We start from the raw sequence: 12,188 nt of genomic DNA, 5'->3' as shown, positions 1-12,188 counted from the left end.
TGCAGCACTAACCTTTGATGATCTTCATCAGATGACAACCCTAGGACATTATGTTATACAATACATGCATGTTTTGTTCAATCAAGTTCATATTTATATCAAAAACCAGCTTTTTACATTAGCATGTGACTAGCATTCCGACCGAACACTACCGGTGAATTTACTAAATTACTCACGATAAACGTTCACAAAAAGCATAACAATTATTTTAAGAATTATAGATACAGAACTCCTCTATGCACTCGATATGTCCGATTTTAAAATAGCTTTTCGGTGAAAGCACATTTTGCAATATTCTAAGTAGATAGCCCGGGATCACAGGGCTAGCTATTTAGACACCCAGCAAGTTTAGCACTCACCAATGTCAGATTTACTATAAGAAAAAATGTTATTACCTTTGCTGTTCTTCGTCAGAATGCACTTCCAGGACTTCTACTTCAATAACAAATGTTGGTTTGCCTTGCGGTCAGAGGCCGAGCAATTGCCATACCAGGCAGTGATGCAACCAGTCAGGATGCTCTCTGTTGCAGCTGTAGAACCTTTTGAGGATCTGAGGACCCATGCCAAATCCTTTTAGTTTCCTGGGGGGGAATAGGCTTTGCCGTGCCCTCTTCACGACTGTCTTGGTGTGTTTGGACCATTCTAGTTTGTTGTTGATGTAGACACCAAGGAACTTGAAGCTCTCAACCTGCTCCGCTACAGCCCCGTCGATGAGAATGGGGGCGTGCTCGGTCCTCCTTTTCCTGTAGTCCACAATCATCTCCTTAGTCTTGGTTACGTTGAGGGATAGGTTGTTAATCTGGAACCACCCGGCCAGGTCTCTGACCTCCTCCCTATAGGCTGTCTCGTCGGTGTCGGTGATCAGGCCTACCACTGTTGTGTCATCTGCAAACTTAATGATGGTGTTGGAGTCTTGCCTGGCCATGCAGTCGTGGGTGAACAGGGAGTACAGGAGGGGACTGAGTACGCACCCCTGGGGAGCTCCAGTATTGAGGATCAGCGTGGCAGATGTGTTGCTACCTACCCTCACCACCTGGGGGCGGCCCGTCAGGAAGTCCAGGATCCAGTTGCAGAGGGAGGTGTTTAGTCCCAGGATCCTTAGCTTAGTGATGAGCTTTGAGGGTACTATGGTGTTGAACGCTGAGCTGGAGTCAATGAATAGCATTCTTACATAAGTGTTCCTTTTGTCCAGGTGGGAAAGGGCAATGTGGAGTGCAATAGGGAAGTTGGAAGCTTGTGTAGTATTGCTTTGTAAACAAAAATGGCGCTGTGTTAGACGGCATCCAAAAGTTTAAGAGTAGTGGCTGCTGCAATTTGGTAAATGGTGTCCCCATAGTCAAAAACTGTACAGTACACATTTTCCTGCCAATCTGCTTCCTGCTATTTAGGGAGAGGCAGTATCTTAAAAATATATATATAAGCCCACTTTAAATCAGCTCATTCGTCTGTTTTTTAAACATTCACACTTTGTCAGTGCACATGACCAGATGTTTACAGGCAGGAAACCTATCGATGGGAGAAACATCCAATTAATAAGTATGCAGTCCATCAGATTTTAGTTTTTTAGAATTAGAGAACATATATTTGCCCGCTTTCATTTTTAAACCAACCAGGGCTTTCTGTAAGGCAACAAGGTCAGATTGCAGCTCTATGGGGCAATGGCATACATGCCAGAATGATTGCCGCCCGTAGCACTCACTTATGTAATCATGAAGTGCTTTGAGAGGCTGGTTATGGCACACATTAACTCCGGCACCTTTGACCCACTCCAATTTGCATACCGCCCCAACAGATCCATAGACGACACAATCTCAGTTGCTTTCCGCACTGCACCAATCTAGATAAGAGGAATACCTATGTAAGAATGCTGTTCATTGACTACAGCGCAACGTTCAACACCATTGTCCCCTTCAAGCTTGTCACCAAGCTTAGGAATCAGGGTTCTGAACATCTTCCTCTGCAGCTGGATCCTGGACTTCCTGAAGGGCCGGCTTTCTTCTGGATGGTTCTCCCGTCGCCACAGAGGAACTCTGGAGCTCTGTCAGTGACCATCGGGTTCTTGGTCACCTCCCTGACCAAGGCCCTTCTCCCCCGATTGCTCAGTTTGGCCGGGCGGCCAGCTCTAGGAAGAGTCTTGGTGGTTTCAAACTTCCATTTAAGAAGGATTGGAGACTTTCAATGCTGCAAAAAATTTTGGGTACCCTTCCTCAGATCTGTGCCTCGACACAATGCTGTCTCGGAGCTCTACGGACAATTCCTTCGACCTCATAGCTTGTTTTTTGTCAACTATGGGACATTTATATAGACCGGTGAGTTCCTTTCCAAATAATCTCCAATCAATTGAATTTAGCACAGGCGGACTCCCAAGTTGAAGAAACATCTCAAGGATGATCAATGGAAACAGGATGCACTTGAGCTCAATTTTGAGTCTCATAGCAAAGGTTCGGAATACTTACAGTTGGAGTCGAAGTTTATATACACCTTAGCCAAATACATTTAAACTCAGTTTTTCACAATTCCTGACATTTAATCCTAGTAAAAATTCCCTGTCTTAGGTCAGTTAGGATCACCACTTTATTTTAGGAATGTGAAATATCAGAATTATATTAGAGAATGATTTATTTCAGCTTTTATTTCTTTCATCACATTCGCAGTGTGTCAGAAGTTTACATACACTCAATTAGTATTTGGTAGCATGGCCTTTAAATTGTTTAACTTGGGTCAAACGTTTTGGGTAGCCTTCCACGAGCTTCCCACAATAAGTTGGGTGAATTTTGGCCCATTCCTCCTGACAGAGCTGGTGTAACTGAGTCAGATTTGTAGGCCTCCTTGCTCGCACACACTTTATCAGTTCTTCCCAAAGATTTTCTATGGGATTGAGGGCAGGGCTTTGTGATGGCCACTCCAGTACCTTGTTTTTGTTGTCCTTAAGCCATTTTGCCACAACTTTGGAAGTATGCTTGGGGTCATTGTCCATTTGGAAGACCCATTTGCGTCCAAGCTTTAACTTCCTGACTGATGTCTTGAGATGTTGCTTCAATATATCCACATAATTTTCATACCTCATGATGCCATCTATGTTGTGAACTGCACCAGTCCCTCCTGCAGAAAAGCACCCCGACAACATGATGCTGCTACCCCCGTGCTTCACGGTAGCGATGGTGTTCTTCGGCATGTGTAGCATGTGACAACAACACGATCATATCAAGGATAGCATCACAAATGAATACATAAATATCACTTGAAACTTGACAATGAGTTGATCATTTGAATCAGCTGTGTAGCTAAGGCAAAAACAAAAATGTGCACCCCTTTGAGTCCCCAGGACTGAGAACCACTGCTCTTCATTGTGACCTCTTCATTTGCAGACAGGCTTTCACAGCTCTCTGTATCTGAGGACAGAAAACAATCACAAGATAAAGGCTAAATTATACTCAAATACTGAATATTATGTTACTATTATCTCTGTGCTCACTTCTAGGGACTTGGAACTACACAAAAGTACCTGCCTTATACAGAATAGCCTACTCTCTCACTTTGACAGTTGATTGCCATCCTTGCACACTCTTCCATGGCTGTTAGCTAGCTACCTACAAATGCATTTGGAGTTTGTTTTTTACAATTATGAATATATCAATATAGCAAGCTAATATGAACTTAGTTAGCTGGGGATATATGTAAAGTTGGCAGGCTAGCTACGTTAGCAGCTAATTTGAGTTAGCCTGTACATTATCTAGTTAGCTAATATTATTATTATTTTTTTTTTACATTTTCAAAATATATTTACTTAGTTGAATAAGTTCTCCCAGCAATGTGGACGATTGGAAACAGGGCAGCAAAATTTGTCACCAGAGCGGTTGAGAGCATATTACTATTTACCTGTGAATACATTTGTGAAATGGAGAATGGATTAAACTATTAACCCATTTAATAACCAGAGCTGTGCTGTGCAAAACTTGCTGTGCTGAATTCCTGATGCACAATCGAACTTGCTGCTATATGTGACTGACCGGCTCAAATCGGTCTTAAGTAGCAAAATTAGAAATTGTTTTTTTTTACGTTGGATAAAAGTAGAGACTCAGAGCTACAAAATGGTATATCATACACTACATTTGAGGAACATAGGGAATCTAATTTTGCTTTGAAAGTAAACTTGTAAACTCACTTTTGAGAAAATGGCCTTGAATGTTTTTTTTACTACTATTGGAGAGCCCTTCTTTGTTTACACCCATTCAGCATCGTCACACCCTCTTAAGCTTTAGCCCCACCCATCTCTTTAAGGGTTGATCCGAATGTACTAACAGCAGTCAAGCGCCAAAGCTAGCTACTTCCAGACATATCTGAGCGAGAACAGCTCACTTAACATTACTCGCCCTAGCAGAGTTGGTTACTCTGTTTTGTTATTCAGAGTGTTGTTTGATTGCAACTGTGCTGTCAGTTTGTCTGTTTGTAAATTCAGAGCGTTTCGCATTGAGCGCACACTGGACGCACTGGCCGGTTTAGTAGGGTTGATCCGAACGTTCTGACAATGGCAGTCAAGCACCCGAGCTAACTGGCTAACATTGGCTAGCTTGCTAGCTACTTCCAGACACATAATAAGAGTACACCCCACTCTGCTCATTTTAGTCACCCTAGTAGAGCTGGTTAGGCAGTTTTCATGTTATCCAGAGTGTTGGTGACTGTAACTGTGCTGCCGGCAACCATTTTTAATTACCCTTTTTGCCGATGTTTACAGACACCGGGCATATTCAACGGGTGTTGAGCATTTGTAAATTCATCAGTTCTGCGCTCTCTGGCACACTCAAACGAGAGTGCTCTGAAATCGGTGTAGATGGCCAGACTTAATTTACGAACGCACCCGAAATGGTTACTTGCATAGTGGAGTATTTTTAAAAGACATATAGCTAGCTAGCTCTGCCGGTAGCTAACCAACCAGGTTCAATGTTAGCTAGCTAACATTAGGCTATAGCTAGCCAAACAAATAGCTCTGAGATACGAATAGTAAGGTCATACACGTAATGTTAGCAAGCGAGCCAGCCAGCTAACGTTAGCTAGCTAGCTAATCAATTAACCATAATCACAACTCATGACGTTACTATCCTGAAGGTAGCTAACCAACCAGGTTCAATGTTAGCTAGCTAAAATTAGGCTATAGCTTGCCAAGCAAATTGATCTTTCAGTCAAAATTAGAAACGTGTCATATCTGAAAATGGAAATAGCTAGACTATCTTACTCGTTTACATCATTCATGGTTGGACCCGTCTCCTGTCGGATGCCATGGTTGCCCTTAGCTGGAAGATGTAATCTGGAGACAGGTGTTTTCTCAATCTCCTTAGCTATCATACTCAAATTCCACTGATTTCAAAACTCAGTCCCACAGAAAGTGGAGAGCAACACTTATGCAATTTTAATACACAATACATTTTTTTTAAAGCCGCGCTAGACAGGATTAACTAGACATACTGACCATATCAAATAGAAAGAAGCGTGCTATATGGCAGACTGCTGTCTGTCTTTGGCTAAACCAACTATGCTCGTAAGTTAACAATTGTTTATGTATTTACAGATGGCATACAAGTTTTGTTATTAAGGCACATGAAAGTTCACATGTAAAAAAAAAAAAAAAAAGCATTTTGATTAACAAAAATGTTTTACATTCAAATGTCTCTCCTGTGAAGTAGTGACCTGCGACATACGCCTAGTTTCCTGAAACGGGTTACCTATGCTGCCAGCATACCCACAAGCGAGCCACTCTGGTAGGCCTGAGCGGCACGAGGCAATTTACTGCTTACTAATGTACCCAAGCCGTAAGGGTGGGTATTGGGATTAAGCCTTTATTTTATGCACTCCTTAGCCTTATTGTCTACCTCCTCTCTGCTCAACATTTCACAGTTTTTATCCAATGTAATGTGAACACTGGGGAAACGGACTGCGTACTATAATGTAGTTGTTGGTTGCTTCCTAAATGGCCTACAGTACATAGTGCACTATATATAGCGAATACAGTGCCATTTGACATCTAGGTGTTTTCTTCCTTGTTTTATAAATGCCAGCTGGTTTACTACTCTGAAATAGTCAGCTATGATTATAGGGCCTATGTGATTATAGTATGTTATGGTTATGCTATGATAAGTGATTGTATAAAATTACTCTTTGCAGCAGATTTCTAAAACATTTATACAATATTACAGATGAGACTCATGTTCTGTGTAGTACAGCTGTTTATTAAAACCTTTTAAGTCAAACAATACATATTTAATTAATATAGTGTTCTATATCATTATTATATGGGTAAAGGACTTTGCTGAAGGGTTCATACTATAAGATGGGTCTTGAACCAGCAACCTGCTCAGGGATCCGTCATGCCACTCCACTGTCCCCAGACCCTCAAGGGCCCTGTCCATTCTGACTACCTGTACTAAACTCACAGAATTAAATCCAATTGATACTACTTCATTGTAAATCTTTGTAAGAAACAGACAGTAGTTTTCTGCCTATCTCAATAGAAAACTTATACTGTATCTGCATTACTGCCTGGACTAAACACACAGAATTAAATAGGACAAAATAGATACACTACGTGACAAAAAGTATGTGGACACCTGCTTGTCGAGCGTCTTATTCCTAAATTATGAGCGTTCATTTGGAGTTGGTCCCCTCTTTGCTGCTATTACAGCGATTAGGCCTGGCTCACAATCAGCGTTCGAAATCATCCCAAAGATGTTTGATGGGGTTAAGGTCAGGGCTTTGTGCAGGCCAGTCAAGTTTTTCCACGCCGATCTCGACAAACCATTTCTGTATGGGCCTCGCTTTGTACACTGGGGCATTGTCATGCTGAAACAGGAAAAAGGGCCTTCCACCAAACTGTTGGCACAGAATTGTGTAGAATGTCATTGTATGCTATAGCGTTAAGATTTCCCTTCACTGGAACTAAGGGGCCTGACAAATGAAAACAGCCCAGACCATTATTCCACCTCCACTAAACTTTAGTTGGCGCTATGCATTCGGGCAGGTAGCGTTTTCCTGGCCAAACCCAGATTTGTCCGTCGGAATACCAGATGGTGAAGCGTGATTCATCACTCCAAATAAAGCGTTTCCACTGCTCCAGAGTCCAATGGCGGCGAGCTTTACATCACTCCAGCCGACACTTGGCATTGCACATGGTGATCTTAGGCTTGTTTGCGGCTGCTTGGACATGGAAACCCATTTCATTAAGCTCCCGACTATCGGTTCTTGTGCTGACGTTGCTTTCAGAGGCAGTATGGAACTCGGTAGTGTGTGTTGCAACCTAGGACAGACCATTTTTACGTGCTTCAGCACTCGCCGGTGCCATTCTGTAAGCTTGTGTGGCCTACCGCTTCATGGCTGATCCTTGTTCCTAGACGTTCCCACTTCACATTATAACAGCCCTTACAGTTGACCGGGGCAGCTCTAGCAGGGTAGAAATTTGACGAAGTGACTTGTTGGAAAGGTGGCATCCTATGACGGTGCCAGGTTGAAAGTCACTGAGCTCTTTAGTAAGGCCGTTCTACTGCCAATGTTTTTCTGTGGAGATTACATGGCTGTGTGCTCAACGGGTGTGGCTGAAATAGCACTAATTTGAAGGGGTGTCACATACTTTTGTATTAATAGTGTACTTTATTATATTGTCTGTCTGTGACTAAATCCTCTATCTCTTTTCTCCAGGGAGGTTGCCTTCACCAGGCAGCTGCAGAAACAGTCGCCCAAGCTGTGCTTCTACTACCTGGGCTTCTACATCCACTCCTGCAACAAGATGCGATACAAGGTACGATAATGACACTTTCATTTTGTTCTGTTATACTCTGCTCTACTTGACTACTGTACTCTGCTCAATTGTATTCTGTTGTACTCTACCCAACTATATTCACAATAGTAGGATGCCAATAACTTCTCCAAAGTAGTAGAGAATATTTCACTACAGTATTTCTATTATTCTGTATGATATCAAACAGAGAACGGGAGTTTTGCCCTGCTCCTTAACATGTCAGTGTGATTAATGGCTGAAGTTTTGATGTGAGCGCAATGTTTTCTCTATTCTATGTGTTATTTTAATCTCTGTGCCTCGCCTCACCTTCATAAAGACATTTATGTGTTCAGTGCACTTGGTGGAGGGACAGAGGATTGGAATGGATGTCTCCTCATCTACGTTCCAAATTGCGTCCTGTTCCCTATAGTGCACTGCTTTTGACCAGGGCTCTGGGCTTTGGTCAAAAGTAGTGCACTATGTACGAAATAGGGTGTAATTTGGGTTTCTCTTACGGAGAATAGGGTAAGAAATGATTAGAGAAAATATATATATTATCATTTGGAACCGTGTAAACGGTGTTGATGGCCCCCATTGACTCCACTTCACCCCCGCCTAACCTCTCCGACTGGTGGCTACGGCAATGATTCTCTCATTGAAACCCCAGTACATTCAGAGCGTCACGTTCCTAAAAGCCTATCTGGCCCTCATGGAGAGCTCTCCCTCCTCTCCTTTTTCTCCCACTCCCTCTTTTCCTGTCTTTCCCTCTGTGTTATTCTAAGTGCAAGGGTCTCAACAGGTAGACCAGTCTGAACTAGTGTTCTGGCTCTCTCCTTTTCATTTTCACTCATTAGCCCCTACTCCTCTGTCTCTGAGGGCCCCTACACTGAGGAGCAAGGCTCTGGTCCAGAGCCATAGCTTTGCTCTAGTCCATACATTATGTAACAACAGCCCACTGAGAGCTGTGTTCTCTTACTCAATGTGCTGTTACTGTTCTCACTCAGGGTGCAGGGTTGCTACTGCACTGTAGCTTCATACAGCCAGTGTAGAACCCCTATGCCCCAACAACTCCCAGTTGAGGTAGAATCCATGACTTCCAGGCCTAGGTTGGCATTCAACTCAAACCCATAATCAGTCTATTTTGAACTGGGCAACAGAAAGATCAGAGGGTTGTGGGTTTGAGACCAGGGCCAGGACATCTCAGGGACATAAACAGACATCATGTCAGCCATTCCATTGGTAAAGTGTGTGCCTGTTAAGATATGTTTAATTAAAATGAAGCCAGGGGGATTCTGAAAGGTGAATTCTTACATTCTCAACACTAATGGTTATGCTTTATCCAAAGCTCTAAGGCCTGGCTGCCTGACTTTTGGGCCTGTTTAAAACTGGTTCTAATCCTCCCCTATGGTAGCCTGCTATGACATGGTGAAGCACTGGAAATGAGGTTTATAAGAGACGGAGCACACATACACATATACAAACACACACACGCACTGTTCTGCTCTTAGAGCAGAACAGCTGATTCATATACAGTAAAACTGTACGGAGGGGAAGAATGTAAATAAAAGTGATGGACTCGCTCACAGCAGATAGGAGGAATGGATAGACGGATGGAGAGAAAGCGTAAGGGAGAGCAGACTGGGCTGCTAGAACCATTAGCGGTTGAGGATAGGTCACAGTGGAGATGGCCACTGTAAATCAGCAACACTAGGAGTGTGTGTGACACACACCCACTAACTCATGGAAACATACACACAATCATCTTGCACACACAGAACCATCTGTCTTTCGCACACACACACACACACACACCGGGGACATCCACATAACATGGACTGAGACGGGATGGTTTTGAGGAGGTTGGGTGAAAGTAAGCACCCTTTCCAAGTCTATTAGATTGGGCCAGAAATGTCTCATTAATCCCCCCTTTCTCTCATTCATTTCTTCATTGCCTCCCTATTTCATTATCTAATTCCTCTATTCCCTCATTGGTTCATTCATCCGTGTGTTATTTCATTCAGGTATTCCTCCCAACTTTTCCCTTTCTGTCGAAGACATTGTGATGTCTTGTTGAGGATTATGGCAAAATGCCATTTTCACACTCCGTCCTCCCCCCAGCATTTATTATGGGTCCGCTTGATGGATCTCCCGTTTTGCGTGTGTGTGTGTTTGGTTGCCTCTGCAATGTTATATATACGTAGAATCCTAAACACACTGGTGTCAGTCGTGTCTGTTGCCACAGTTTCCTGCCCCTTCACCATTGGTATTTATCCCCCCACCCTCACTATATCTGATGGGGGGATACCCATTCACTACCTTATTTACCTCACCCTATTTTATCCCAGGGAGAGACGGAGCTGGGGTGAGAAGGTTGCCCAGTTCCCACCTTCTCGCGCTCTCATTCTCTCACTCTCACACACACACACACACACACACACACACTCTCTCTCAGACCCATGCTCTCACACATACACGAAACACATGCCCACAGTGTCCCATTACGAGCTTATTTGCATATGTGACCAAACTAGCTAATTAATGCCTAGACGCGCTGTGCGCTTGTTCTGGTCACAAAATGTCCCCGTTTGGAGTCCCAGCAGGACAATGATGTGTTGGAGGTTCCCTGGGCTCTGGGACTTAGTGAGGGCCTCTCAGTCCTAACCCTCTCTCACAACATGACCACTTGAACTCTGCTGGACACCTCTCAGCAGTGAGCGGTCTCAAACCTCTCTATTGCTCTCTCGCTTTTTCTCTCTTTTTTTTTATTGAGTCTCCGGTGAAGATCTGGAACAATTTGTATTGTCTACGAGTGTCAGTGAAAAGAAACCTAGAATACTTTGTTCTAGAACACTTTATAACACTGTTGAAGTCCCTCGTGGAATTTAACTTTTTTAGCACAGTTAATGTAATTCCAGCAGTAGTCCCTGTGAACTTTTTGAAGCATTTTGTTTCGCTAATTGTTTGGACTTCTGGAAATGGATTGTATCTCGGGGGAGTCTAGAACATAGCCTCATCAAATGTTATTTGTCACATGTGCCGAATACAACAGGTGTAGACTATACATTGAAATGCTTACTGACAAATGCTTTCCAACAATGCAGAGTGAAAAAGTAAGAACATTTGCAAATAAAAAATGGTATCACAATAAATAACAATTACAAGACTATATACAGTGCTGACTCCTTTAAAAGTTGCGAGCTTACGCCGTGGGAGTTAGAGGTACCCAGCGTCATGGCTTCATAGCTCCAGACCACCGCAGGGGGGAGTTAGAGCACTTATTATGCATTTCGGTCCCAAGGTTTTTATATGACCAATCATATCAAGTGGTTCCAATGAAGAATTTGACGTTATGCCACCCGTCGCTGGTGACTTTCTTCAGCAAAGATGTCTGACAAAAACATAACGTTGGAAGCAAATATAAGTAATTATAACGTCATAACGAGTCAAGCAAAAAATGTACAATTGAGAGGAATATGTTAGTTAATGTAGAGACACAGGATTGTGCATATTTTTTTGTCATGAAGTTAAATTATGAAAATCGCTATTTAGCAAGTGTTTTTTTTCAGTCATATCCAGTATCAGGTGTATCAAACCCCATTCTTTGAATGATGCTGTGTCTGCATTTATGTATTACAATTATACACTTCAAGAGTGTTTACTGCTCCAAGGACATCAATGATTACACTGTAACTATGTAATAGACTAAGAAACATGATTACGTAAAGGCTGATTTGTAATTCATATGTATAGAAAAAAAAACAGTACACTACACTTCCTATATAACTCCCTTCGTCTGCATTCATCTGAGGAGGTTCTCCCAGCCATGTGGATGATAGAAAACAGGGCAGCAAAGTTTGTCACCAGAGCGGTTTAGAGCATATTACTATAAGCCTGTGAATAACCAGACCTTCATACAAACTTGCTATGCTGAATTCTTCACACACAACCAAAGGTGCTGCCATATCCTGCCAGCACGCCCACAAGCGAACCACTCAGGCGGAGAATGACACATGGAAGAGGGCGAAATAATGTAATGACACAAGCAGGGAGCAGGTTTCGAACCCCCAACATTCTAGCCCAAAGTCCAGCATGCTATCGACTGTGCCCAAATGAATTAATTATGGGGGTTGGGGCCGATTGTGGGTAAAAACACTCAATTGGAATCTTTAACAAGTGGAAAGGGGGAAAAGTATTATTCGTTTTTCAGAAGCGTAGCAGGCTGTGAATTCAGCTAACAATGTTTCTAGGATGGGCTATTAGCTGAACAATAGACTATACCCTTACTTAAGAATTGTCTAATAGCCGAGCTAGGTGTGAACCCCCCTCCCCAACTTGAGCTAGGTGTGAAACCCCCCCCCCCCCCCGTCACCAACTTGCATCAAATCATTTGTATCTACCTTTCCACATCTGACTACACACGTAT

The 12,188-nt window shown here is 42.9% G+C and overlaps 1 protein-coding gene across 3 annotated transcripts in view; it reads left to right on the top strand.

The window, feature by feature from the left end:
* The window catches only part of ate1 (arginyltransferase 1), a 228,999-nt gene that overhangs the window by 155,215 nt on the left and 61,596 nt on the right, over window positions 1-12,188 (top strand). For all 3 annotated transcript variants that reach the window (XM_014154421.3, XM_014154420.3, XM_045700642.2), the window contains one exon: window positions 7,687-7,786. In XM_014154421.3, coding sequence (XP_014009896.3) covers window positions 7,687-7,786 — 100 coding nt within the window. The remainder of the gene's footprint in view (window positions 1-7,686; window positions 7,787-12,188) is intronic.

This window comes from Salmo salar, chromosome 18, assembly GCF_965601325.2.
Source record: "Salmo salar chromosome 18, fSalSal1, whole genome shotgun sequence".
Classification (NCBI taxonomy): Eukaryota; Metazoa; Chordata; class Actinopteri; order Salmoniformes; family Salmonidae; genus Salmo; species Salmo salar.
The sequence above is the reverse complement of the archived record's forward strand: the minus strand, read 5'-3'. Positions and strand labels throughout refer to the sequence as shown.